This window comes from Anomaloglossus baeobatrachus, chromosome 3 (assembly GCF_048569485.1).
Source record: "Anomaloglossus baeobatrachus isolate aAnoBae1 chromosome 3, aAnoBae1.hap1, whole genome shotgun sequence".
Lineage (NCBI taxonomy): Eukaryota > Metazoa > Chordata > Amphibia > Anura > Aromobatidae > Anomaloglossus > Anomaloglossus baeobatrachus.
The window spans coordinates 299366913-299392848 of record NC_134355.1 but is presented as its reverse complement, the minus strand read 5'-3'; the positions used below and the strand labels follow the sequence as shown (position 1 = coordinate 299392848).

At 40.6% G+C, this 25936-nt stretch overlaps 1 protein-coding gene across 50 annotated transcripts in view; it reads right to left on the bottom strand.

The window, feature by feature from the left end:
- Positions 1 to 25936, bottom strand: part of TRDN (triadin) — a 1152170-nt gene that overhangs the window by 394975 nt on the left and 731259 nt on the right. For all 50 annotated transcript variants that reach the window (XM_075339946.1, XM_075339974.1, XM_075339964.1 and 47 more), the window contains 5 exons: positions 23812 to 23859; positions 19517 to 19633; positions 17059 to 17106; positions 11926 to 11973; positions 7341 to 7382 (listed from right to left, as the gene is read on the bottom strand). In XM_075339946.1, coding sequence (XP_075196061.1) covers positions 7341 to 7382; positions 11926 to 11973; positions 17059 to 17106; positions 19517 to 19633; positions 23812 to 23859 — 303 coding nt within the window. The remainder of the gene's footprint in view (positions 1 to 7340; positions 7383 to 11925; positions 11974 to 17058; positions 17107 to 19516; positions 19634 to 23811; positions 23860 to 25936) is intronic.

Genomic DNA, 25936 nt, shown 5'->3' with positions numbered 1-25936 from the left:
AGGGTGCGTCTTATAGTCCGGTGCGTCTTATAGTCCGAAAAATACGGTACTTTTTTATAGTAAAAAATTGCATTGGTCTTATGTTAACTGATATCTGTTGCACTTTATATAATTCAATAAAAACTACAGTTATAGAAAAGACCACCACATAGTCCTCCAAATAGTATGATGGCCCTCAATTAGTCCTCCAAATAGTGTGAGGGCCCCCGCATAGCACTCCAAATAGTATGATGGCATCCACATAGTAATCCAAATAGTATGATCGCACCCCACATAGTCATGCATATAGTATGATGGCCCCCAAAATAGCCTTCCAAATAGTATGATGGCCCCACAAATAGCCATCCAAATACTATGATGGCCCACAAATAGTATAGTGGCCCAACCAATAGCCCTCTAAATAGTATGAAAACCCTACAAATAGCATGATGTCCCCACAAATACCTCTCCATATAGTATTATGGCCTCCTAGGTAGCCTGATGATTCCCACATAGAACTCCAAATAGTATATTTGCGCCACAAATAGTATGATTGCCCCCCCATAGGACTTCATCAAATAGTATGACAACCCACAAATAGTATGATGGCAGTACAAATAGCAGGATGACTCTACAAATAGTATGATGGACCTCAAGCTAGTAAGATGCCCCCCAAAATACTGATTAATTAAAAAAAAAAATCACCTCTCCATGTTCCCCCCCAATCCGATCATTACAGCATGTTTTCTACACTGCTTGGCATAGAGGTGCAATGGAAGGACGCACTGGGAGAATGATGGAGGAGGGAGTATCATCTATGATGCAGATACAGTTAAAAATTGGGTAGCAGGGCCAGTTGATGGTGATGACACTGGGTCCCCTAGACTCATGGATCCCTGGTTTTAGGTAAAGTTTAATCACATTCCACAGAGTCCAAGGTAGGCAATGTTCTTTAAGCTACGTACAATAGCATAACCAATGCACATCTCTGATTTCTCAGATTAGAGAGCAGATTTGGCTTACAAAGCATTGCCTAATATTATTAGTGTAGTATACCTACTTCTAGCATAAATGCTAAGAGAGTTAGCATACACTGCCTGCTTGCAAGTAAATATTTTGTAAATGGTAAGAAATTGAAATACAAAGTATATTGGAAAATTATAGACCTTTACATTTATGAGATGGCTAAGCTTTGTTTATAAGAAATCAGAAATCATCTGTAACTCAAATACATTTTATTGAACTCATCATTTTCAAATTCATATTTGGAAATTATTAAAAATAATTTGTTTAAATGAATTAGTTGATAATGTTTAATGACTGTCTTCCTATGAGAAAACACAAACATTACCTTGATTAAATACTTCTCTTCAGGTTACAATTTTATTGGGATAATTCATGTCCCTAGGATACATACGTCTTTCCTCTCATTTCACAAATGAAAAATCTGTCAGTAATACTTAAAATAAAAGCTAATGTGAACATAATATGACTTAATATAACCCAAATAGAATACAGCCTACCTCAGAAATGCAAAACTAATTTTTTATTAAATATTTTAATAGAATATGTTTTAGAAAATAGACAGTTTGTCAATTACATTGTTGTTACTACAAGGTATGTAATACTATAATATTAATGTTATATATTATATTACTAAAATATTATTTAAATTAATTAATCAATTAATAATTTAGTCATTCAATACTATTGCATTATTCCTTCTCCACTGTTCTTTGATTTGAAAGTCAATATATTTATAAATCTGTACAGTTAAATTTAATACATGTTGTAGACTATATCGTCGAGGTCACGTCGTTAGTGACGCAGATTCGGCGCAGGTAGCGACATTCCAATGTGTAAATCCTAGGTGCGATGATGAACGAGAGCAAAAGCGTTAAAAATCGCTGATCTGTGTCACGTTGTTCATTTCCATAATGTCGTTACTGCTGCAGATACGATGTTGTTTGTCATTCCTGCAGCACCACACATCGCTGTGTGTGAAACCGCAGGAACGACAAACATCTCCTTACCTGCGGAAGGAGGAAGGTGGGCAGGATGTTATGTCTTGCTCATCTCCGCCCCTCCGCTTCTATTGGCCGTGCGCTTAGTGGCGTTGCGGTGACGTCGCTGTGACGCCAAACGCACCTTCCCCTTGAAGGAGGGATTATTCAGCAGTCACAGTGATGTCACCGACCAGGTATGTGAGTGTGACGCTGCTGTAGCGATAATGTTCGCTACGGCAGCAAACACCAGATATCGCATGTACGACGGGGGCGGGTGCTATTGCGCTCGACATCACTAGCAATTGCTAGCGATGTCGTAGCGTGTAAAGCCCGCCTAGACATTAGACATTAGAAAGGTCAAAATATGGCAGATATAACATAAGGATAAGGCACACTCTAAACAGCAGTGCAAAAGAAAATAATTGCTGATAGATAAATAGATGAGAAAATAATTCAAATATAAATATTATTCTCTTATTCTTAAACTCAAAGTGTTTAATATTTTTAAACTAACCTATAATTTCCAATATAGCTTGATACAGTAATAACATTCTTTCATAAATTATGTCAAGTAATGAAAATATGCTTCATAGGAAAATTGAGACAATAATGGAATAAGTCATTTAAAAAAATATTCCTATATTGGAAACATATTGGAAAGCTTTTATGTTTTTGATTGTATTTTTTAAAGGAAACCTGTCATGTAAAAAAACACAACCTGCAGTTAAGGGATTAATCTGCAGGTTAATAGCATTCTGACTGACAGCTGTCTCTGTACTGATGCAATGCCTAGTTGGTTTTCAGTCAGTGCCGGGGAAGTGCTTATAAATGCCGCTCACTATCTACAGAGCGGTGACTGAAAACGTACCTGCCACGCCTCTATGACTGAAAGCCCAAGGCTGCCGGGAGGAATAAAGTAATTTCCTCCCTGCAGCAAGGCACTCATAGCAATAGAATAATATTAACCTGGAGATTATCCCCATATCTGCATATTAATAACAATTTTTATTTACATGACAGATTCCCATTAAAGTGAAGGATTAAAGGGAACCTGTCAGGTCAATATGCATCCAGAGCCACGAGCAGTTCTGGGTGCATATTGCTAATACCTGCCTGTCAGTCCCTGTACACAGTGGCATAGATAAAGAGATCTTTAGAAAATGTATTTCTAAAGATCTTTTACCGTATGCTAGTGAGCGAGGCTTCAAACTGAAGTAGTGTGCATGACCCAAACTCCAGGGTTATGCGCACTGAGCTGAAATCTTCTATCAGACGGCGGCGGAGAGGTGAGTGAGATCATCGTGTGACACTGCATATTCATTAGCATGATAGCACACCCACAGGGGCATACTAACATGCTAATGGGGGCGACTGGCCAGGGAACTAACGCCCAGGGGACTAGTCCCAGTGCTCATTAGCATATGGTAAAAGATCTTTAGAAATAATTTTTCTAAAGATCTCTTTATCTGTGCTGTTAGATATAGGGACAGTTAGGCAGGGATTAGCAATATGCACCCAGAACTGCTCGTGGTTCTGGGTGATTATTGGACCTGACGGGTTCACTTTAACTTCACAGGTTTTTTGCCATCATTAAAAATGTAACACCAAAAAACACACACTTATGCAACTGCATAAAAAATATAATACCTTTTTATTAAAAAATTGTAAAAACACATGCAAATTGTCTCATGATAGGAAAACCCCTCAGGGGACAGATAGTAAGTATTGGAAACACCTGTCCAAACCCCTTATACATTATGGAAGAAAAAATTGTAATTTATGATTAATATATTAAATCACCATTCATATGAATAGATATTAATAAAAAAAAAACTACAAGTGTGTCATAATAGTTTGAACATGTGTCAATCACATAATACATATACCATCTCTCACAGGACACAAGTGTGTCAAATTCATAATAAACAATAACATATATAGCCAAAATGATAGACATGGAGAAGGTCCCAATATTAACAACCTATCGCTGTATTTACCTACATAGGGGAGTCAGCAAGAGAGTAGAACAATGGCATTCCCGCACACCCGACACGCATTTCGCATTAAAATGAAGCATACTCATCATTTTTGGCCAGGTGTTCCCAATACTTACCATTTGCCCCCTGGGGGATTTCCTATCATGAGACAATTTTTATGTGTTTTTACTATGTTTCAATAAACAAATTATATTTTTATGCAGCTGCATAAGTGTGTTTTTTTTGGTCTTACTAGACTTTTTTCATTAAGTGTTCCCACTATTGAGATTTGGTTTAGGTGTTTTTCATCATTAAAAAAGAAAATATTATTGGTTGTGAGCCATAATCTTAAGGGTGCTTTACACGTTGCGACATCGCTACCGATATATCGTCGGGGTCACGTAGTTAGTGATGCATATCCAGCGCCGGTAGCCACATCGCAGCGAGTGACAAAAATGAGCGACGATCAACGAGCACAAAAACGTGAAAAATCGTTGCTCGTTGACACGTCGTTCATTTCCTTAATATCGTTGCTGCTGCAGGTATGATGTTGTTTGTCGTTCCTGAGGCCGCACACATCGCTATGTGTGACACCGCAGGAACGACAAACATCTCCTTACCTGCGTCCACCGGCAATGCGGAAAGAAGGAGGTGGGCGGGATGTTACGTCCCGCTCATCTCCGCCCCTACGCTTCTATTGGACGGATGCTTAGTGACGTCGCGGTGACATTGCTGTGACACTGAACGCACCTCCCCCTTGAGGGAGGGCTTGTTCGGCGGTCACAGCGACATTGCTGACAAGGTATGTGCGTGTGACGCTGCCGTAGCGATAATGTTCGCAATGGCAGCGATCACCAAATGTCGCACATACGATGGGGGCGGGTGCTATCGTGCTCGTCATCGCTAGCTATAGCTAGTGATGTCGTAGCGTGTAAAGTACCCTTTACTGTTTGCCACAGAATAAGACTATGCACCTTCATATAATCTCTTACATTTCTGAGCTAAATTATGCTTAATGAGAATGTCCAGTTTACAAAACATTTGTTTAACACCCATTCAGAAAAGTCTGAATTAAAGGAAAGTTCCCTTAACGCTTGTGTTTAACCTACATCTGTTACATGCAATGTATAATGTCTGTAAAGCCTGCTTTAAACGTTGCAGCGCCCCCATCGTATGTGTGGCATTTTCAATTTGTTGAACGTGCCGCACAAACGATTAACCCCCGTCACACGTACTTACCCATCCATACGACCTCGCTGTGGGCGGCGAATGTCCACTTCCTGGAGTAGGAGGGACGTTCAGCGTCACATCGACGTCACGCAGCAGCCAGCCAATAGGGGCGGAGCTGAGCAGAACGTAAACATCCCGCCCACCTCCTTCCTTTTGCATTGTGGGTCGGGAGCCGCAGGACGTAGGTAAGATCTGTTCATCGTTCCCGGGGTGTCACACACTGCAATGTGTGCTGCCCCGTTTACGATGAACAATCTGACGTGCAATTCTAGAGAAAGGTACGATGTGTATGCGATGAACGTTTTAACGTTCAATCGCAATCGCACGTACCTGTCACACACTGCAATGTAACTTATGATGCCGGATGTGCGTCACTTACGACGTGACCCCGCCGACACATTGTAAGATACATTGCAGCGTGTAAAGCAGGCTTTAAGCTGCCTTAAAAGTGTCCATTAATTTAAATGCAATTCATTGTACTTCTTTATAAGTTCTAATTCTTGTGGTGGTACTAGAGAGAAATATAAAACTTGCTACTAGATTTCAACCCAGCACATTACCTAACAGAAAAGGGTGCTTTACACGCTGCGACATCGCTAGCGATCTCGTTAGCGATGTGACATGCCAGATCGCAGATGCAATCTACCGAGATCGCGCATAGGTCGCTTTATAGCGCCGGTCACATGTGCGATCTCGGCAGATCGCATCTGTGATCTGGCGTGTCACATCACTAATGAGATTGCTAGCGATGTCGCAGCGTGTAAAGCACCCAAAGCCACCAACTGATGATTGTATTTTTATTCAAAGTAGAAAGACTCCTTAAAGGAGATCTTTCACTAAGTTTTTGCTAACTCATGTGAGAGCAGCATAATGTAGGGGCAGAGACCCTGATTGCAGCCATATGTCACTTGCTTGGCTGTTTGCTGCCATTTTCATCAAATCCCTGTTTTGTTTGCTTTAGATCTAGCAGTTATCTGAATCCTGAGCTCTGTAAAATTCAACTCACAAAACTGATTGTAAGCTTTCTGTCCATATACAGTGTACACATAAAGCTGTCAATCAGTGATTTCTGGGTTGGGTTATGCTGAGCTCATAAATATGGAGGACTACCAAACACTGGTTTACTAGTCCTCTAATGAAAATCTCCTGCTGATCAAATAGTGGTTTTATAAAAACTACATTAAGCAGACCAGTGAGTGATATATCGCTGGGTTCTGTGTCACTTCCACTACATCATTGTCATGGTCCTCTCTGCCAGGGATTTTTTTGTGGCTCAGGCCTCACTCATTAAACGTGTTTTTTTCCCTTGGGCACATTAGGGGTTAACTCGCCTCTCTGTTGCAGTAGCAGACTTCTCCGTTTCTCTCAGCTGTTTGCTGTTTATCACTTCTAGCCTGGATAAAAGCCCTTTACTTCCTATAGAGGGTGCTGGTTATTCAGTTCATTCTAGGCCTGGAGTGGGGAGGAGTTTATTTTTGCTGCTGGTGTTACCTTGTGTTGTGTGCAACTTTCCTTTGTTGTTATTTTTCGTCAGTATTTGGTTACCCTTCCCTTTGTTCCTTTTTGTTGTTCTTTTATGTGAGTTGTTGGGTGTGCGTGTGTTTCAGTTTATAAAACTTGTTCTTTGTTATTCATTGGTGGGCTTTGTGGGATCTGTGTCCCAGTCTGTTACCTTGGGTGGTGGAGGGCACATTAACAACAGAGCCAGGACAGGAGATAGGGAGAGGTTGGGGGCTCAGACGTCGCTACCTTCAAGCGTAATTCTGTGTTCAGGGTCAGCCCAGGGTACCTCCCTAGCTTGAGGGTAAGCAGCAGGGGCACCCCATCCACTCACTTCCCCAACTGGTCATATCAGCTTGACAATTATGCTGCTCTGAGATTAGGTAACAAAAAGCTGGTGACAGATTCAATGTAATCTAAATCAGCAGTGTAAACTTCCTTTCTGTGGAAAATCACAGGCAACAGAACTGTAATTGAGCCAAACGACTGCCTTGAAAAGTAAAAAATAAAATAAATTGGACAAATTGGTTTCAATAGTGTGAGAAAGATTTAGCTGGTTAGTCAAACAGTCGAACAGATGGCAAATATGCCCCAACTGAAAAAAACACAAACATATCACAGAAACAAAACACGCTATTAAATTACTCACCTTTCACAGCTGGCTTTTTTTCCAATTTCTTTGCTGGTGTTTCTAAGCATGGTAAAATATATGTATTATATGGAGCAGGGAATCATTTCAACATTAAACATCAATTTTTCTGTATCTAGGTAAGAAATCTGCAAAGAATTTTCTTGACAATCCTTAATGACCGCTAAACACAATAATTCTACCACTAACTATAGGGCTATGAAGGGTTGAGCGAGTAACTAACTATTCGTACCCGCTATAATCATAACGAGTACTGTCAACTACTCATGTATTTGTTCCATATAGCGTGTGCAATGCAAGTCAATGGGGAAAAGGTCGCAAAGTAATGAGTAACCCAAATGCTGTAATATTCGTGTGAGTAGCAAATAGTGCGGAATTTGAGTTAAGTGGGCTTTACAGGCTACAATATATCTAACGAGATGTCGGCGGGGTCACGTCATAAGTGACGCACATCCGGCATCGTTAGTGATATCGTAGCATGTGACAGCTATGAACGAGCAGAAATACTCACCTTCTCGTTAATCGTTGACACGTCGCTCATTTTTGTAAAAATCGAACGTCCTGTTTTTCATTGTTCCCGAGGCAGCACGCATCACTCCGTGTGACACGCCGGGAACGATGAACTGCAGCTCACCTGCGGCCACCAGAAATGCTGAAGGAAGGAGGTGGGCGGCATGTTTACGTCCCGCTCATCTCCGCCCCTCCGCTTCTATTGGCCGGTCGCTGTGTGACGTCACGGTGATGTCGAACGTAAATCCCCCTTCAGGAAGTGGATGTTCGCCGCCCACAGCGAGGTCATTTGGAAGGTAAGTACGTTTGACAGGGGGTTACAACATTGTGCGACACGGGCAAGAAATTGCCCGTGCCGCACAAATGATGGGGGCGGGTGCAATCGCAAATGCGATCGCACGATAAATTGTAACGTGTAAAGTAGGCTTTACTCATTACATTGTGAGGTTTTCCCCATTGAATTGCATTGCACATGCTATTCGGAATCAATACGTAAGTATTAGACAGTACTTGTTATAAGTATAGTGAGCACAAATAGTTAGGTACTCGCTCAACTCTATGGCTACGTTTTTTCAAGAGTATACAAAATCATCAGCATTTCATCCACTTTTTCTCATTTGCCATCGACCTGCAATCTACAGTTAGGTCCAGAAATATTTGGACAGTGACACAATTTTCGCGAGTTGGGCTCTGCATGCCACCACATTGGATTTGAAATGAAACCTCTACAACAGAATTCAAGTGCAGATTGTAACGTTTAATTTGAAGGTTTGAACAAAAATATCTGATAGAAATTGTAGGAATTGTACACATTTCTTTACAAACACTCCACATTTTAGGAGGTCAAAAGTAATTGGACAAATAAACCAAACCCAAACAAAATATTTTTATTTTCAATATTTTGTTGCGAATCCTTTGGAGGCAATCACTGACTTAAGTCTGGAACCCATGGACATCACCAAACGCTGGGTTTCCTCCTTCTTAATGCTTTGCCAGGCCTTTACAGCCGCAGCCTTCAGGTCTTGCTTGTTTGTGGGTCTTTCCGTCTTAAGTCTGGATTTGAGCAAGTGAAATGCATGCTCAATTGGGTTAAGATCTGGTGATTGACTTGGCCATTGCAGAATGTTCCACTTTTTTGCACTCATGAACTCCTGGGTAGCTTTGGCTGTATGCTTGGGGTCATTGTCCATCTGTACTATGAAGCGCCGTCCGATCAACTTTGCGGCATTTGGCTGAATCTGGGCTGAAAGTATATCCCGGTACACTTCAGAATTCATCCGGCTACTCTTGTCTGCTGTTATGTCATCAATAAACACAAGTGACCCAGTGCCATTGAAAGCCATGCATGCCCATGCCATCACGTTGCCTCCACCATGTTTTACAGAGGATGTGGTGTGACTTGGATCATGTGCCGTTCCCTTTCTTCTCCAAACTTTTTTCTTCCCATCATTCTGGTACAGGTTGATCTTTGTCTCATCTGTCCATATAATACTTTTCCAGAACTGAGCTGGCTTCATGAGGTGTTTTTCAGCAAATTTAACTCTGGCCTGTCTATTTTTGGAATTGATGAATGGTTTGCATCTAGATGTGAACCCTTTGTATTTACTTTCATGGAGTCTTCTCTTTACTGTTGACTTAGAGACAGATACACCTACTTCACTGAGAGTGTTCTGGACTTCAGTTGATGTTGTGAACGGGTTCTTCTTCACCATCTCTCTGATGGATTTTTTCTTTTTTTTCAGCCTCAGGATGTTCTGCTTCACCTCAATTGAGAGTTCCTTAGACCGCATGTTGTCTGGTCACAGCAACAGCTTCCAAATGCAAAACCACACACCTGTAATCAACCCCAGACCTTTTAACTACTTCATTGATTACAGGTTAACGAGGGAGACGCCTTCAGAGTTAATTGCAGCCCTTAGAGTCCCTTGTCCAATTACTTTTGGTCCCTTTAAAAAGAGGAGGCTATGCATTACAGAGCTATGATTCCTAAACCCTTTCTCCGATTTGGATGTGAAAACTCTCATATTGCAGCTGGGAGTGTGCACTTTCAGCCCATATTATATATATATAATTGTATTTCTGAACATGTTTTTGTAAACAGCTAAAATAACAAAACTTGTGTCACTGTCCAAATATTTCTGGACCTAACTGTATTTGTGCCAATGCTGTCAATTTTTATTCAGTGACAGTTATTAAAAATTTGCAAGACTAAATACAGTTTCTTACATTAAAACATCGCAAAGTATTTGTAAAAATCAAATGTGATATAGTGGCTTCATATGTTGAATACAATTTTATTTTTACGCACACATAGACTGTGGGTGGGTAGAGTGGGTCTCATTTGAAACAGAGGAAATGAAGGTTGCTTTCACACATCCGGTTTTTGCAGTGCGGCTCAATCCGGCTCAAAAACCTATGCAACGGATGCGGCGAAAAAAACAGATCCATTGCATAAGTTTTTCCATGCGGCACTTCCGTGTTTTGATGGATGTGGCTTGATACTAATCATGCGCAGTGCCTTAAAACGCATCCAACGGCCGGCTGTGTTTTTTGCCGCAGGACGCCGCATCCGGCGTCCTTAGGCTTGCATTGTAAATCGCGTCGCATCGCGCCAGGCAACGTTCCATACGGCTGCCGCATGGGCTAAATATGTCGCATCCGGCAAAAACTGGACACAACGCAAGGCCATGCAGCACAATACGGCGCTAATGCAAGTCTATGCGGAAACAATGCAACCGGCGGCAAAAAAAAAGGTTGCGTTTTTTCTGCAAAGCGCCGTATTGTGCCGCTCATCAAAAACCGGATGTGTGAAAGCAGCCTAACGCATGTTGTAATTTTTTCATGGGAAAAAATTGCCATGTGAACTGCTCCATTGAATAACATAGGTCCGAGTGTTGTCTATTTTTTGCATAGGCAGTACTCTTACCAATAATATGGTCCCTTGATCTTGGCTTAGAATCACATTTTTTTTAAAAAAAATACATTTTATAAGCTTACAAATATGCAGAACACAATAACAATTTAGTTCTGAAGGGAACCTGATAGCTGATACAAGCTGCCTGTGGTCTGGGCAGCATGTATCAGACACCGGTTGTATGACTTTAGCCATGTATGTTTGACTTTGAAATGCTGTGGCATTTCAAGAAAAAAAACCCATGGGTGATGAGTCAAAAAAGCAAGTGACAGTTTCTACCCTCATACTCCACTTTAGTGACAAATCTTTCCCTGCATGCGTATACTGTATATGGAAAAAACTGTCAATCATTGGTAGCGAGTGGACAGAATCTGCAAAGGACCCACCTTTTCTACTAGTCACCCATGCACTAGCAAATTTTACTCACCTTTTCCAGCCCTCCTGTCTCTGCCGCTGCTGTCACTTGCTTCCGATCGCCGCTCATTATGCTCATTGAATATTCACTTCACTGCGGCCGGAAGCAGCAGCAGCAGGGAGTCGGCAGGATCAGAGACCAAAGATCAGCACCATGGACAGCGACACCAGGGACAGGTGAGCAGAAAGTTCCCGTTCTCCGTGTCTTATCACGGATAACACACAGAGAACACACAAAGGCCATAAACACGGCTCACGGAGGGCAAAACGCACCTCTGACACGTCTGTGAAAAACGTGCATAGTTTTTTACGAACGTATGAAAGAGGCCTTAAAGTGCAAACCAAAAGAGTCTGAAGCTCTCTTGAGATAATAGATGAGGGCAGAGTGGTATCCCAACTTCAGGATCATTTACTGAGCTTGATATTTCTGTAAGGGATTGCGTCAACTGGATGTTGGACTATAAAACCTTCTGCCGTAAAAATGATCATTCAGCATAAGTAAAGCCATCTTGATAAGCTAATAAAAAGTTACATAATCTGGAGGTTGTGGTTTATAGGCCAATATACAGCTTACCGGTTCCATTTAAAACATTGTTTTTTTGCCATAAAATGGAACATGTACATCATCTGGCTGACACCGTAAGAAAGGTTTGCATAACATGTGACTCACAGGTCCCCAGCCAGTCTTCTCTTTATTAAGGAGTTGACTTTTTAGGACAACTTAAAATGCGTTCTTGTTGCACTTACCTTTCTTTTTCTCAGTTGGAGCTTTTTTCAGTGTTTTCACTGGTAACGCTAAAACACATGATCAAAATAACACATTAAAATGATCACTAACTATTGCCTAAAATGTTAAACTGAATATATATTTACAGTAATGAGCAAAAGGGTAACAATATTTTTAGCTTTTGACTTTCAGGATCCATATCTCACCATTTACTACATCTTTGAACATAAGACTACAATCATTTTGTAGTGAATCATTTTGGCAATCTCATACATATATTTGACTTGCAACTATTTGGCATATGATTAGTTATACAGATTTTTGTAATGTCACTGCATTGTTACTGTTTTGCTCCTGGTGTTTGACATTTTTTTTTATTCCTGTATACTACAAATTATAATGTTTTCTCACATTTGCTATTAGCTCAGTATGTTATTAGGTTGATTCCCAAGTGAAAGGTCACTGGTTCAAATTGAGGACCATCCAAGAAGATTTTCCAAGAAAAGAGTAACAGCATCATCCAGCTCATCGAGAGCAGTATCTCGGCCAAGAAAATTGCCAAACTGCATTTTGTGAGTGCCATGATAGTTGCAAGAATACAAAATGAGGTCTGGACATCCATTTAAAAGCCAAGAGACTGAATGTACAGGCAAATATCAGAGTCCCTAAGTCTGCTCATCACAAGTTCTGGCGTGACAAACACAACAGTGTAAGTGGCTCATATGCTTCATAATAGTGAGATCATATGCCCATGCAAGCACCGTGCAATGCACGTTACACAAGTTCTGGAATGGTGACCCAAAAAAACGTGAAGAAACTTTGACCTCAATATCAACTTAAAAAGCAGTGGCTAGGGTTTGCAAAAAAATACATAAAATAGACAGTAGAAAATTGAAAATGTGTGATTTGGAGTGATGAGATAAAAGTCAACAGACTGGGCTCAGATTGGTGCAAAAGGGTCTGGAAAAAACAAGGGATAAGGGGGCTAGCTGATTGAGATATTGGAGAAACTGTCAAGCACAGTGGATGCAGCCTGATGAAAAGTATTATTTTTACAGCCAAAGGCATTGGATAGTTGACCAGGATCGATGGTGGTCTCAATGCTGAGCTATATATCAGTTTCATACATAATGACTAACTTCGTACATTCAAGCACTATGGGTATGAAAAGGATGACATAGTGTTCCAGCAAGATATTGACCCAAAGCAAACATCAAAATTGGCAAAGAAATGGTTAAATTACAATGAAGTAGCGGTGCTGGATTGGCCTCTACAGTCCTCAGAACTCAACCCAATAAAACACTTGTAGGTAGAGAAAAAAAACTGTATACATACCCAAGTGAATCGAACAGTATGCACCAATATTGAGCCATGCAGAATAGACCTGGGGTCATATTTCTGTCAGGACATGCTTAAATTTGATAGAGAGAATGCCCAGAAGGATTCAGGCAGTCTTAGAAGCCAAAGGGGGATTTACAAATTACAAATTACTAACAAAATACTAAAAATTTAATTTGGATTATTAAGAGCAAAACAGTAACAATGCAGTGACATGAAAAGAATCTGCATAACTAATTATATCCTAAAGAGTTACAAGTCAAATTTATGTATGAGATAGTCAAGATGATTTTTTTAAAAAAATGAAGGTAGTCTCACACGCAAAGATGTAATGGATTGTGAGATATGAAGCCTGAATTCAAAAGTTCAAAACATTGTTACCCTTTTGATTGTCAGTATAAATCATATAGTATACAATGCATTGATCACATAAATGTAGATTTTGATTCTTTTTTAGGTTGTCATTGTAGACTATAGGGAATTTCTCTTGAATTCTATACGGCACATAAAAGTTTTATAGCCAACTTCTATCATTCAGAAACATCAATTCAATGATTTATTATTTCCTTTACAACTGTCATAAAAAAGCTCTTTATATTTCAAAGGGAATATAACTAGTTCTGAAGAACCAAATGGTACAGGTCAAAGTGGCACATTTTAGTTTTGATTGAAGTTGGAATAAACTGAATTTAGAAACAATTTCCTATTTGAAACATTAGCATATAAATTCCCAAGATTAAATAAAGCCTATATTTTATGCTCTGAATTAATTTTACCAATACAATTTTAAATTATGTTTTCTCTGTTCAAGTTGCACTAAAACATATTTAAAATATTCTGAAAATAAATATGTTTATGTGCATATAGTAAATTATTTATCAATAGGATGGGTTCACATATGTGTGGATTCTCATGCGAGACAATCAGATTGTTTATGGTAATGAAACTCAGAAATATCTCTGATCCGAGTTTAAAGCGGGCTTTACACGCTGCGATATCGTTAATGAATTATCGTCGGGGTCACGGTGTTTGTGAAGCACATCCGGCTTCATTAACGAGATTACAGTGTGTGACACTTATGAGCGACCTTAAACGATCGCAAAAGCGGTCAAAATCGTTTGCCGCGGAGAGGTCGTCCTGAAATAAAAAATTGTTTTCTGCTTATTAGCGATGTTGTTCCTCGTTCCTGCGGCAGCACACATCGCTGTGTGTGACACCGCAGGAGCGACGAACATCTCCTTACCTGCCTCTACCGGCAATGAGGAAGGAAGGAGGTGGGCGGGATGTTACGTCCCGCTCATCTCTGCCCCTCCGCTTCTATTGGACGCCTGCCGTGTGACATCGCTGTGACGCCGAATGAACTGCCCCCTTAGAAAGGAGGCGGTTCACCGACCGGAGCGACGTCGCAGAGCAGGTATGTGCATGTGACGCTGTCGTAGCGATAATGTTCGCTACGGCAACGATCACCACATATCGGCCGTACGACGGGGGCGGGTGCTATCGTGCTCGACACCACCAGAAAATGCTAGCGATGTTGCAGCGTGTAATGCCCGCTTAAGCTGAAAGGGATATCATTCTATAGCAACATAGAATTGGAGGACAATATCAGGAGAAGATGGAGAAAAACGTTTTTCTATCTTCTCCATTCTGTGAGTCCATAAAAATCGGACTGCAGTCAGAGTGCAGACAATTATTTCCATGCACCAATGCCGAATCGGCATGAGGAAAAAAAATTCTGGGCGGCACAGCCCCTTAGAGTAGTATTGGTCTGAGTGCTCTATGTAATTGGATAGCATTCATCTAAGTTATAAAGTTGCATGGACAAGCTCTTAGACTGAGAGAACACCCCAAAAGGGATAAGGCCTCATCCACATGTCAGTATATTTGCATCAATGTTTGTATTTATGCTAAAGCCAGAAATAGAACTTACAGAGAAAAGCCATAATTAAAAGATTAACAAACCTGCTCTGTGTTTTTAGAGACAATCCTGGTTTTGGGACACAAATACTCATGAAATACTGATCACAAATAGTGATGTGTTAATTAGAGATGAGTGAACCTGTTTGGTAAAGGCTCATCAATTTCAAATTTGGTATGAGCCTGAGTTTGTTCATTGGAGCTTGGCAAAACTGAGCCCCTCCCCCAAAAGTCGGTAATGTTTGTTTTTATTTGTTTTCTGCCCTGGATGCTGGCCGTGTTTCCAAAAATACTTTTTTAATAACATTTTCTACTTTTGTATAGGATTGTGGTGTTGTTTGATGTGGGGATGTGTAAAATCAATTCAGGAGACGGGACTCTGGTCCGGGAAAAGCCAGACGCAGCGGCGTCATTTTTTTTTATAACTTTATTTGTGGATGTTGCTGCAAACATTCACAAGGTTCAGACAGAAGGGTTGTGATTGGCTGCCTAAGTCAAAATATTTCTGAAACTTATGTCTTGTAGGTAGTAACACCCCATGGGGAGGGGGACCTTTGATGTTACTTTACTGCTGTCTGCCTGAAAAAATGTAAAATGTTGAAACTCCAAAATGGGTGTGAAATTTATGTCTTGTGGGTAGTGCTGGCTTCTGGGAGGGACAAGTCTACACCAGTCACTGCAGCATGTCTTCATTTTTCAAATTAAAATGCCGACCCCAGCCTGTGTGTTGCATACACCATACCTTCCATCTCCTTCTCCTCCCTTTCCACATCTACCACAGAACTGAATATGTCATCAGGAATACCCAGGTGCTCCTTTCTCGGTACTTTGTTGACCGAGTTTGATAAATGGCTGACTCCATAGAACCTGGAGCAAGGGAAGGCCATGTGCAATTAGGGTGCAACCCTAGTGGTGGTGTGAAGGGGAACTATGGATAATTTCTGATGAAATACTTGATTAACCTTGAAATGTAAGGGATTGTGGGAGATGACCGATAAAACACATTATCTACCTTACATGAAATGCATTATTTACCTTATATGAAACGCATTAATTACCTTACATAAATTTGCTGAGATATATGCACGTGACACAGATCTAAGATGGCACCTGCATCCTGCTGACTACACCCTACCCTGGTATGCAAGAGGATATTCAGGTGAAGGAAACTTACCATATAAGAAGAAAACCAAGGACCAACCAATCACAAGATGACACATCTATGCATGCTTGCTGAAAGCTGACTTACCTCTCTTTCCTGTTTATATAAACTGATACTTTTACTAAATAAAGCAGTAGGAGCTGCTCCCTTCTCTGATCAAGGAGAGGTTTACATCCGACTTTGTGTCTGGTGTCATTCTTCCATGCATGCACTTGACCCATATCAATTAGGCCAGGAGCAGACAACTCGGGGATACCTGTAGTGTCCACCCCAACAGTGGTACTATGGCTGGGCAACACTATGTCCGGGTGTCATCAAATATGTACTACATGGATCAACCTGGTTGTACTGCAATTTCTAGGGCAGAATTATGTCCTGGATGTGCTGATTCAGAAGGCATGGTCACTGTGTGCTCACTTTTTTAAATTAAAATTCCGGTCGGCCTGTGTGTTGCATGGAACATGTTTCCCAGCTCTTTTAAAGCCCTGGGAAGGGGGGCAATTGATACTACTGTACCGATGTGTCCCTGGAAGGATTTTTAATGTCAAGACTCCAAAATGGGTGTGAAACTTATGTCTTGTGGGTAGTGCCAGGCACAATTTAGTCAATTTGTGTCAAATTTGCTTTCATTTAATAAGTATATTCTATATACCAATAAATGTAATATATTTTAAGTTTGCATAGATCTTAGAGCATACAATGTGCTGCTGCATTCTTTGATTTGTTTACACAATACCTTTTTTAGGCTTTTCCGGTTTTACTTCATCTGTTTTAACTGGTGTTTCTAAAAAAAATAACATTGCCTTTTAAAAATTAGTTGAGACTGAGACATCTTTGATCCACTCTCCTCGCTAAACATTTAAACATCTGTCACGTACAGTAAGGCATTTTCATCTCTTTATTTGGGGGGTCATACTATTATTACTGGTATTGTAAATACCTACCTATTGTATGTGTTAACAGAAAGGCCATTAAGTGTATGCATGAGAATTTAGATTTTTAGTTGTGTTTTTCCATTCTTTTATGGAACAAATCCAACTGTGCAAATATGTGCCAGAACTTTTTGGGGGTGATTCAGTAAGACTGGTATAACGCACAACAGTCTGCAGCCGTCATAGAAACACACTGACCTGATTCCTTTAACAGTTAATTAATCAGACAACCAGGCAATTTGGTAACCAGCATGCGCCACTGCCGGAATTATACAGCCATGGGCTGGTGTACATTTCTGGAGTAAAGGGGGCTTTACATGGAGTGACATCGCTAGCGATATCGCTAGCGATGGCACCCACCCCCATCGTTTGTGCGTCCCGGGCAAATCACTGCCCATGGTGCACAATCTCGCTTGTTCGTGTCACACGTACAGCCCTCCCTAACGATATCGCTGTGGGCGGTGAACAACCTCCCCTGAAAGGGGGAGGTTCGTTCGGCGTCACTGCGACGTCACAGAGCGGGCCGCCAATAGAAGCAGAAGGGCGGAGAGCAGCCGCATCTCCATCACTCCCACCCTGGTGCTCGTTGAGGACACAGGTGCGCTGTAGTTCATCGTTCCCGAGGTGTCACACATAGTGATGTGTACTGCCTCTGGAACGGCGAACAACCTGCATCCTCAACAACCAACGATTTTTTGAAAATGAACGACGTGTCAACGATGGACGATTTGGTGAGTATTGTCCATCGTTAACAGCCATTCATTGGTGTCACACGCAATGACGTCGCTAGCGATGCCGGATGTGCGTCACGGAATCCGTGACCCCCGGCGATATATCGTTAGATACGTCGTTGCGTGTAACGGGGCCTTAAGTTATGTCAACTGTTTAGCGTAATTATAATGAATTTGATGGATGAATATCCTCACCCCCCCCACCCTGCCCATGCCATGCTCATATTAATGTAGCAGGCTGGGACTGGCATATGAATGCCAAAAGGCGCAATATTTTTGTGGAAATGCACTAATAGTTTGTGACTTATTAAGTCATTTATACCACATTTCTGGTGTACGCAGCTTGATGAATCAGCCCCTTTGACTGCATGTTTTTGCACATTTACTCATGAAACCAAGCAGCTATTAACAATAGTTTTTCAACTAATTAATCATGATTAATACTGTATGTTTGTTCTTACTTTTTGCCAAAATTTGCCATTGCAAGTCGGGAACATACTCTCAAGCTCCAACAATCCTCTGGAAATTGTTAATCATTGTACAATTTTCAATCTACTCAAGGATAGTAAGCTGATTGTTGGTGGCAATATGTTGCCTTAAGGGTGGCTTCACACACACACACACACACACAAACACACACATGCACACAAAGGCAGACACACAAGCACATACACATGTACATGCACACACATATATGCATGCACACAAAAACACACAAACACTAAAGCGGGCTTTACACGCTACGACATCGCTAATGCGAACTCGTTGGGGTCACAGAATTGGTGATGCACATCCGGCCGCATTAGCGATGCCGTTGCGCGTGACACTGATGAGCTATTTTGCATCGTTCCAAAAACGTGCAAAATCGCTCGTCGGTGACATGGGGGTTCATTCTCAAAAATCGTTACTGCAGCAGTAACGAAGTTGTTCCTCATTCCTGCGGCAGCACACATCGCTCCGTGTGACACCGCATGAACGAGGAAGCTCTCCTTACCTGCCTCTTGGCCGCTATGCGGAGGGAAGGAGGTGGGCGGGATGTTACGTCCCACTTAGCTCCGCCCCTCTGCTGCTATTGGGCGGCCACTCTGTGACGTCGCTGTGACGCCGCACGGACTGCCCCCTTAGAAAGCAGGCGGTTTGCCGGTCACAGCGACGTCGCCGGGCAGGTAAGTATGTGTGACGGGTCTGGGCGATGTTGTGCGGCACGGGCAGCGATTTGCCCGTGTCGCACAACAGATGGGGGCGGGTACCCACGCTGGTGATATTGGGACCGATATCGTAGCGTGTAAAGCCCGCTTAAAGCCAGAAATGGATTAAGTACGAACCAAAAGTAAACGTCCCTCCCTTATATTTCCAACTCCAATAAACGTCCGAAATTATAGTGCTTTTTCACAAAAATCTGCTGTGATAAAATTGCCTATGTGCGACTACACTGGATGCATATATGATACCGCCTGCCTACCTGTGAATCTATCTAACATTGACATATACTGTACTTGATGCATTGAAATACATAAAATGTTTAACTTACCTGTGGCAATATCATATAGTGGATACAATGAAAGATTTAAGTCTCCTCCTAGTCGAGCAATTCCTTCTTGAAAATCTTGAAGAGCAGCTAATATCTTCAAAAGAGCGCTTGTTTGACCTGCAAGTATTAGAAATAGGTTTATTAAAGGGGTTGCATGACTTCATTAAACACCAGAGTCAAAACACTTTATCCTGTAAATTAAGAAAAAAATGAATTATTTATCTCTCCAGCTTTAACCCTTCACTTCTACCACCAGTGTTTGTTCAAAAAGATACAAAGGATAAATCTCTAGCATGTGACCAGTGCAGCCAGTCGATAAGCCCAGCTGTCTCATGTCATCTATATCAGCATGACTGCTGAGCTCAGTGATTGGAGGCAGCAATCACACACGATATCAGCACTGCAGCCCTATCAACAGAGAGGAGCAGGTGCGGCAGTGTCCAGGGTAATCATAGGTAATGTAAGGCAACTGAGCAGAAAACACTGACTTCTGAGTTCTTTGTACTATTTAATATCACTATAATATGTTCAATTAATCTTTCTTTAAATTCACTGTGTGCAGAATTATTAGGCAAATGAGTATTTTGATCACATGATAATTTTTATACATGTTGTCCTACTCCAAGCTGTATAGGCTTGAGAGCCAACTACCAATTAAGTAAATCAGGTGATGTGTATCTCTGTAATGAGGAGGGGTGTGGTGTAATGACATTAACACCCTATATAAGGTGTGCTTAATTATTAGGCAACTTCCTTTCCTTTGGCAAAATGGTTGATAAGAGAGATTTTACGGGCTCTGAAAAGTCCAAAATTGTGATATGTCTTGCAGAGGGATGCAGCAGTCTTGAAATTGCCAAACTTTTGAAGTGTGATCACCGAGCAATCAAGCGTTTCATGGCAAATAGCCAACAGGGTCGCAAGAAGCGTATTGGGCAAAAAAGGCGCAAAATAACTGACCATGAATTGAGGAAACTCAAGCATGAAGCTGCCAAGATGCCATTTGCCACCAAATTGGCCATATTTCAGAGCTGAAACGTTACTGCGGTATCATAAAGCACAAGGTGTGCCATACTCAGGAACATGGCCAAGGTAAGGAAGGCTGAAAAACCTTTGAACAAGAAACATAAGACAAAACGTCAAGACTGGGCCAAGAAATATCTTAAGACTGATTTTTCAAAGGTTTTATGGACTGATGAAATGATAGTGACTCTTGATGGGCCAGATGGATGGGCCAGAGGCTGGATCAGTAAAGGTAATAATCAAAATTTCCGTATAAATTTCACCATTAAATTTCAATAAATATCAAAAATACCTTCAGATAAAAAATTCGTTATAATTAAATAAATAAAGGGAATGATGGTGCAAATAGCATTAAAATTATTATTTTTATTCAACAATTAAAATAAATATTTTACAAATCCATATAAATATTAGGCAGGAAAAAATGTCCCATAAATTATAGCAGAGGTTTTATTAGGAAAATAAAGTGCATAATGCCAAGATCACTTAAAAAGTCAATCCCTAATATATGACAAAGTGCACAGTGCAAAATTGTATCTAAATCCTATGTCATATATAAATAAGGTGCTGTACACTTTGGAGCTTTTACAGATCACTTAAGGTATCATTTTCCTTGCAAATTAAATAATTGTTAAAATCTTTTTACATAGGATCATTATACCATAACCTTATTTATACATGACATAGGATTTAGATACAATTTTGCACTGTGCACTTTGTCATATATTAGGGATTGACTTTTTAAGTGATCTTGGCATTATGCACTTTATTTTCCTAGTAAAACCGCTGCTATAATTTATGGGACATTTTTTCCTGCCTAATATTTTTATGGATTTGTAAAATATTTATTTTAATTGTTGAATAAAAATAATAATTTTAATGTTATTTTCACCATCATTCCCTTTATTTATTTAATTCTAACGAATTTTTTATCTGAAGGTATTTTTGATATTTATGGATCAGTAAAGGGCAGAGAGTTCCACTCCAACTCAGACACCAGCAAGGTGGAGGTGTGGTACTGGTATGGGCTGGTATCATCAAAGATGAACTTGTGGGACCTTTTCGGGTTGAGGATGGAGTGAAGCTCAACTCCCAGACCTACTGCCAGTTTCTGGAAGACAACTTCAAGCAGTGGTACAGGAAGAAATCGGTATCGTTCAAGAAAAACATGATTTTCATGCAGGACAATGCTCCATCACATACATCCAACTACTCCACAGCGTGGCTGGCCAGTGAAGGTCTAAAAGATGAAAAAATAATGACATGGACCCCTTTTTCACCTGATCTGAACCCCATCAGAGAACCTGTACATCTTTCGGAACAGTGTCTGGGAGGCTGTGGTGGGTGCTGCACGCAATGTTGATTGTAAACAGATCAAGCAACTGACAGAATCTATGGATGGTAGGCTGTTCAGTGTCATCATAAAGAATGTGGCTATATTGGTCACTTATTTTTGGGGGTTTTGTTTTTGCATGTCAGAAATGTTTATTTCTAAATTTTGTGCAGGTATATTGGTTTACCTGGTGAAAATAAACAAGTGAGATGAGAATATATTTGGTTTTTATTAAGTTCCCTAATAATTCTGCGCAGTAATAGTTACCTGCACTAACAGATATCCTCCTAAGATAGCCAAATCTAAAAAAAACCCACTCCAACGTCGAAATATATTAAGCTTTGATATTTATGAGTCTTTTGGGTTGATTGAGAACACAGCTGTTGATCAAAAAAATCCTCTAAAATACAACTTGCCTAATAATTGTGCACACAGTGTAGTACCTATAGATAATGGTGCTGAAACAAACAAACTAACAAAATAAACCCACACAGGGTAGAGCACCATTTTGCAAAAGGCAAACTCTCAGTGCATAGCTCCTATGGGAGCACTTTGCAGCTGGTTCATGTGGAGCTAATACTGTATATGGGAGGGCTATGTGGGGAATCATACTGTTTTTGTGTCATATGTGGGGGCTTCTACTGTATATAGGGGGCTATGTTGGGGCTCATACTATGTATAGGAAGGCTATTTGTGGTGTCACATAGTGTATATGAGGCTGTGAGAGCTATTTCTGTACATAGGTGGCAATGAGGAGCCTACTACTGTATATAAAGAGGCTATGTGAGGGCTCATGCTTATACTGTATATAGGAGGAATGTGTGGAGGTCATACTGTATACACGGGCACTGTGAGGAGGCTAATGTACATACAGGAGCTGTGTGAGGGATCATACTGAATATAGGCGCATGTGTATTCAGACAGAGCTGTAGGCTTTGAACAAGTATTTGTTCCAAATAATTGCTTTGGATTCACAGGATACACAATGAGCAGCATGGGTGGGCCGCTTTTAGTGTAAATGGCTGGGACTGGTAGTAGCAAGTCTAGCTGGCATAGCTCTGGTTTGATCCAAATCCAATTACAACCTTTTTAAATGCAACAACTAGACTGTCTACCACTGAAGCAGAAAATTAGCTCCTGAGTGGGAACTGTTAAAACAGGCAGTCAAAGAATTGGTGCCCTGCTGAAAGCATAGAGTTGGCGCCTGAGGAGCATGACCATATTTTTCCAACATCTCCCCCTTGAAAACTAGCAAAGCAGTGGGAACTTCCGAAAGTCAGGCACCTGCCATTACTGTTTTTTTGAGCACTTTGTTGGATGGGGTTGGGTGGCCCATCTATGTTTTAATTAGGTGCTGTGTGGTGAATCTTGGGCAATGAGAGCTGTGAGAATCAGCAGGGTAAACAAACTGTTTAGGTGGCTTTTTTTACAATTTGTTGGTCCGTGGGGGAACTCTCTCAATTTTGGCTCTGCAAGGACAAATTTGTTAAACTTCTTGCCCTGTGGGCAAGTTTTCCCAATCTTGACTGTGTGTGGGTGAACTGGGAATACAGGCTCCGTAAGGGCCCTTTTTTAAATTGTTGGTCTGTGGAGAATCTCTGAACTCCATTTCTGTGGGATCACTGTTAACATTTTTAGTTTCTTCATTTACTTGCTATGTAAACATAATTGCTAGGGTGACAGAAGCCCTTTAAGTAATTTGCCTATCCACATTTGTTTGCAGGGCAACTGTCATGTTCTTACCCCCTTTCAAGTTCCTTTTGCAAGCCCCTAGCCCTTACAACAATTATTTTACATACTCAAACTTGAGTTCCTAATTGACTTGTATAAGATTTGCTGTTCAGGTTTAGTTCAGACTCATGTTCGCTCACTGATCCAAACATTTTTTTCCTTTGCTCATTCGGCAACCGGATTATCCTAGAGCTTGTTTATCACTACTTACCAGCCCTGGCATCTAAGGGTGTTTCCTCTTCTTTAACTGATGGAGTCACTACAGAAACCAAATGAAAACACAAAAACATTTGTTGTACATTTCATGCAGGAATGTTGGCCATCATATCCCAAAGATGTTTATGCAGGTATTTTTTATATAGATTCCCAAGCAGCTCATGATCTCCAAAGTAGGACGTCAATGTGTACCTACAGGAGGGTGGAAAAGCTGCCTGTGCTTTTTAGGATCTACAGGAACCACATAATGGTGTCTAACAATCTACTTCAGTATGTGGAAGAGAAAATGGGCAACGGGAAATGGAAGCTTGGTAAGCATTTTTCTTTTTAGATTATATATTATTTTAATCCCTATGACCAATTTCTACACATACAATATTAAAAATATAAAAATTGTATCTACATAATATTCAGTGTTTGGGTAAATCTATGTGATCATGGGTAACCTGCACACTAATGCCAGTCCTAAAAGTGGCTTTTCATCCACCATTTACTACCGTTTTATAAAAAAAATATATCAGGGCCAAATATTGAAGAAGGTTACTTAGTGACTGATATATTCAGCTTGTTTTGCTATTATGTTAAAATGGTTTTCCAATCTTATTACGTGAAGACATAATACTAGGATTTGTCATATTTTCAGTATTTATGTGTCCAGCCTCTCGGATCTCTACAATTCTCATATTGGGTGTGTAAAGAATGGGGCATATAGTGTGTTACGTTCCGTTAAATGTGATGAAGGCAGTCTGTACTTCGAGGTGCACCACAAAGGGAGGAGGAAGGATTCACCAACTGGTTTTTGACAGATTGATTAATAGGAAACATTCTTGATTATTAGGCCATCTAAAGAGGCTGGCAATCACCTGACAATTGAGCAAAACTCTCATTCATTGGGTGTGTTGATATCTTAGATGGCTGTTATCATTGTTCTTGGGGGCACATCATCCTTGGTAGAGCTGCATGGTTCTTTTTATTGTTTGATATTCAGGAAACAGAATAATTGGGCTATAATTAGTGGGGAATATATCTGCTTTCATTCATTCACTCACTCATGGTCTATTGTAATTTTTTTTTCTGTTCTTTTTCTTTCTAATTCTTTAGATACTGCAGTAATATGCACTTTGAGTCTATGTAAATAAAGCAAAGCTTTTCAGACATTGCTGATTAATATAATTAAAAAGCAATTAGGTCTAAACAGTACAAACAAATCAAGGTTTCATCGTTTCATCGACATAGGCACTTTACAGTGCAGTGAATGGACGTCCATATAAGTGTTTTGGCCATATAATGGATTTTTCTACAGTAGAAAAATAACCATGGCATGTCCTATTGTGTGCAGTATGTGTAATGGCATTATTTCCTCGAATCAATGCACATGTAACACATGGAAGCTACTTATTTACTAAGATTCATTTAATAATTTACTCATTAATGTTATCATGCCAAAATAACGTGTAGCTTCTTTGCACTATGTTTTTCACACGTTGTCTGTATTTTCTGAAGGACTTTTAGGCTCTCAATCATCAATGTCTTTGTCAGTGGCTACTTTGTCAATACCTATATAACCACCTCCACATACACACATATATATATAGTGAGATAGCAACCACCAATGTTGTAAATGGTCACTATGTGTCACAGGGGAGAAGGTCCCCTTTGAAATGAACCTGAAAATGTTACTATGGGACCTGCAGTTCCACAAGTCTTGGTATTGTATTTAAGGGTCAGGTTTCCTTTGAGAATAGCCAGTGTGCTGGACAGGTCTGGATAATCACATACCCCACCCATAGGTGTGTTTAATAGAGATGAGCGAACCGGTCCCGGTTCGGCTCGAGGTCGGTTCGCCGAACGGAGGTCCTGTTCGAGTTCGGCTCGTCGAACGTTCGACGAACCGAACTCGAACTGCATAGGAAACAATGGCAGGCAATCACAAACACATAAAAACACCTAGAAAACACCCTCAAAGGTGTCAAAAAGGTGATAAACAACTCACAACACAAAACAAACACATGGGAAAGTGACAAGGACATATACTCATGCGAAAACAAAAGAGCTGGACAAGGAAAAAGAGGAGGACACACAGATATATGAGTATATGCAAGGAAACATCGATTCCATTA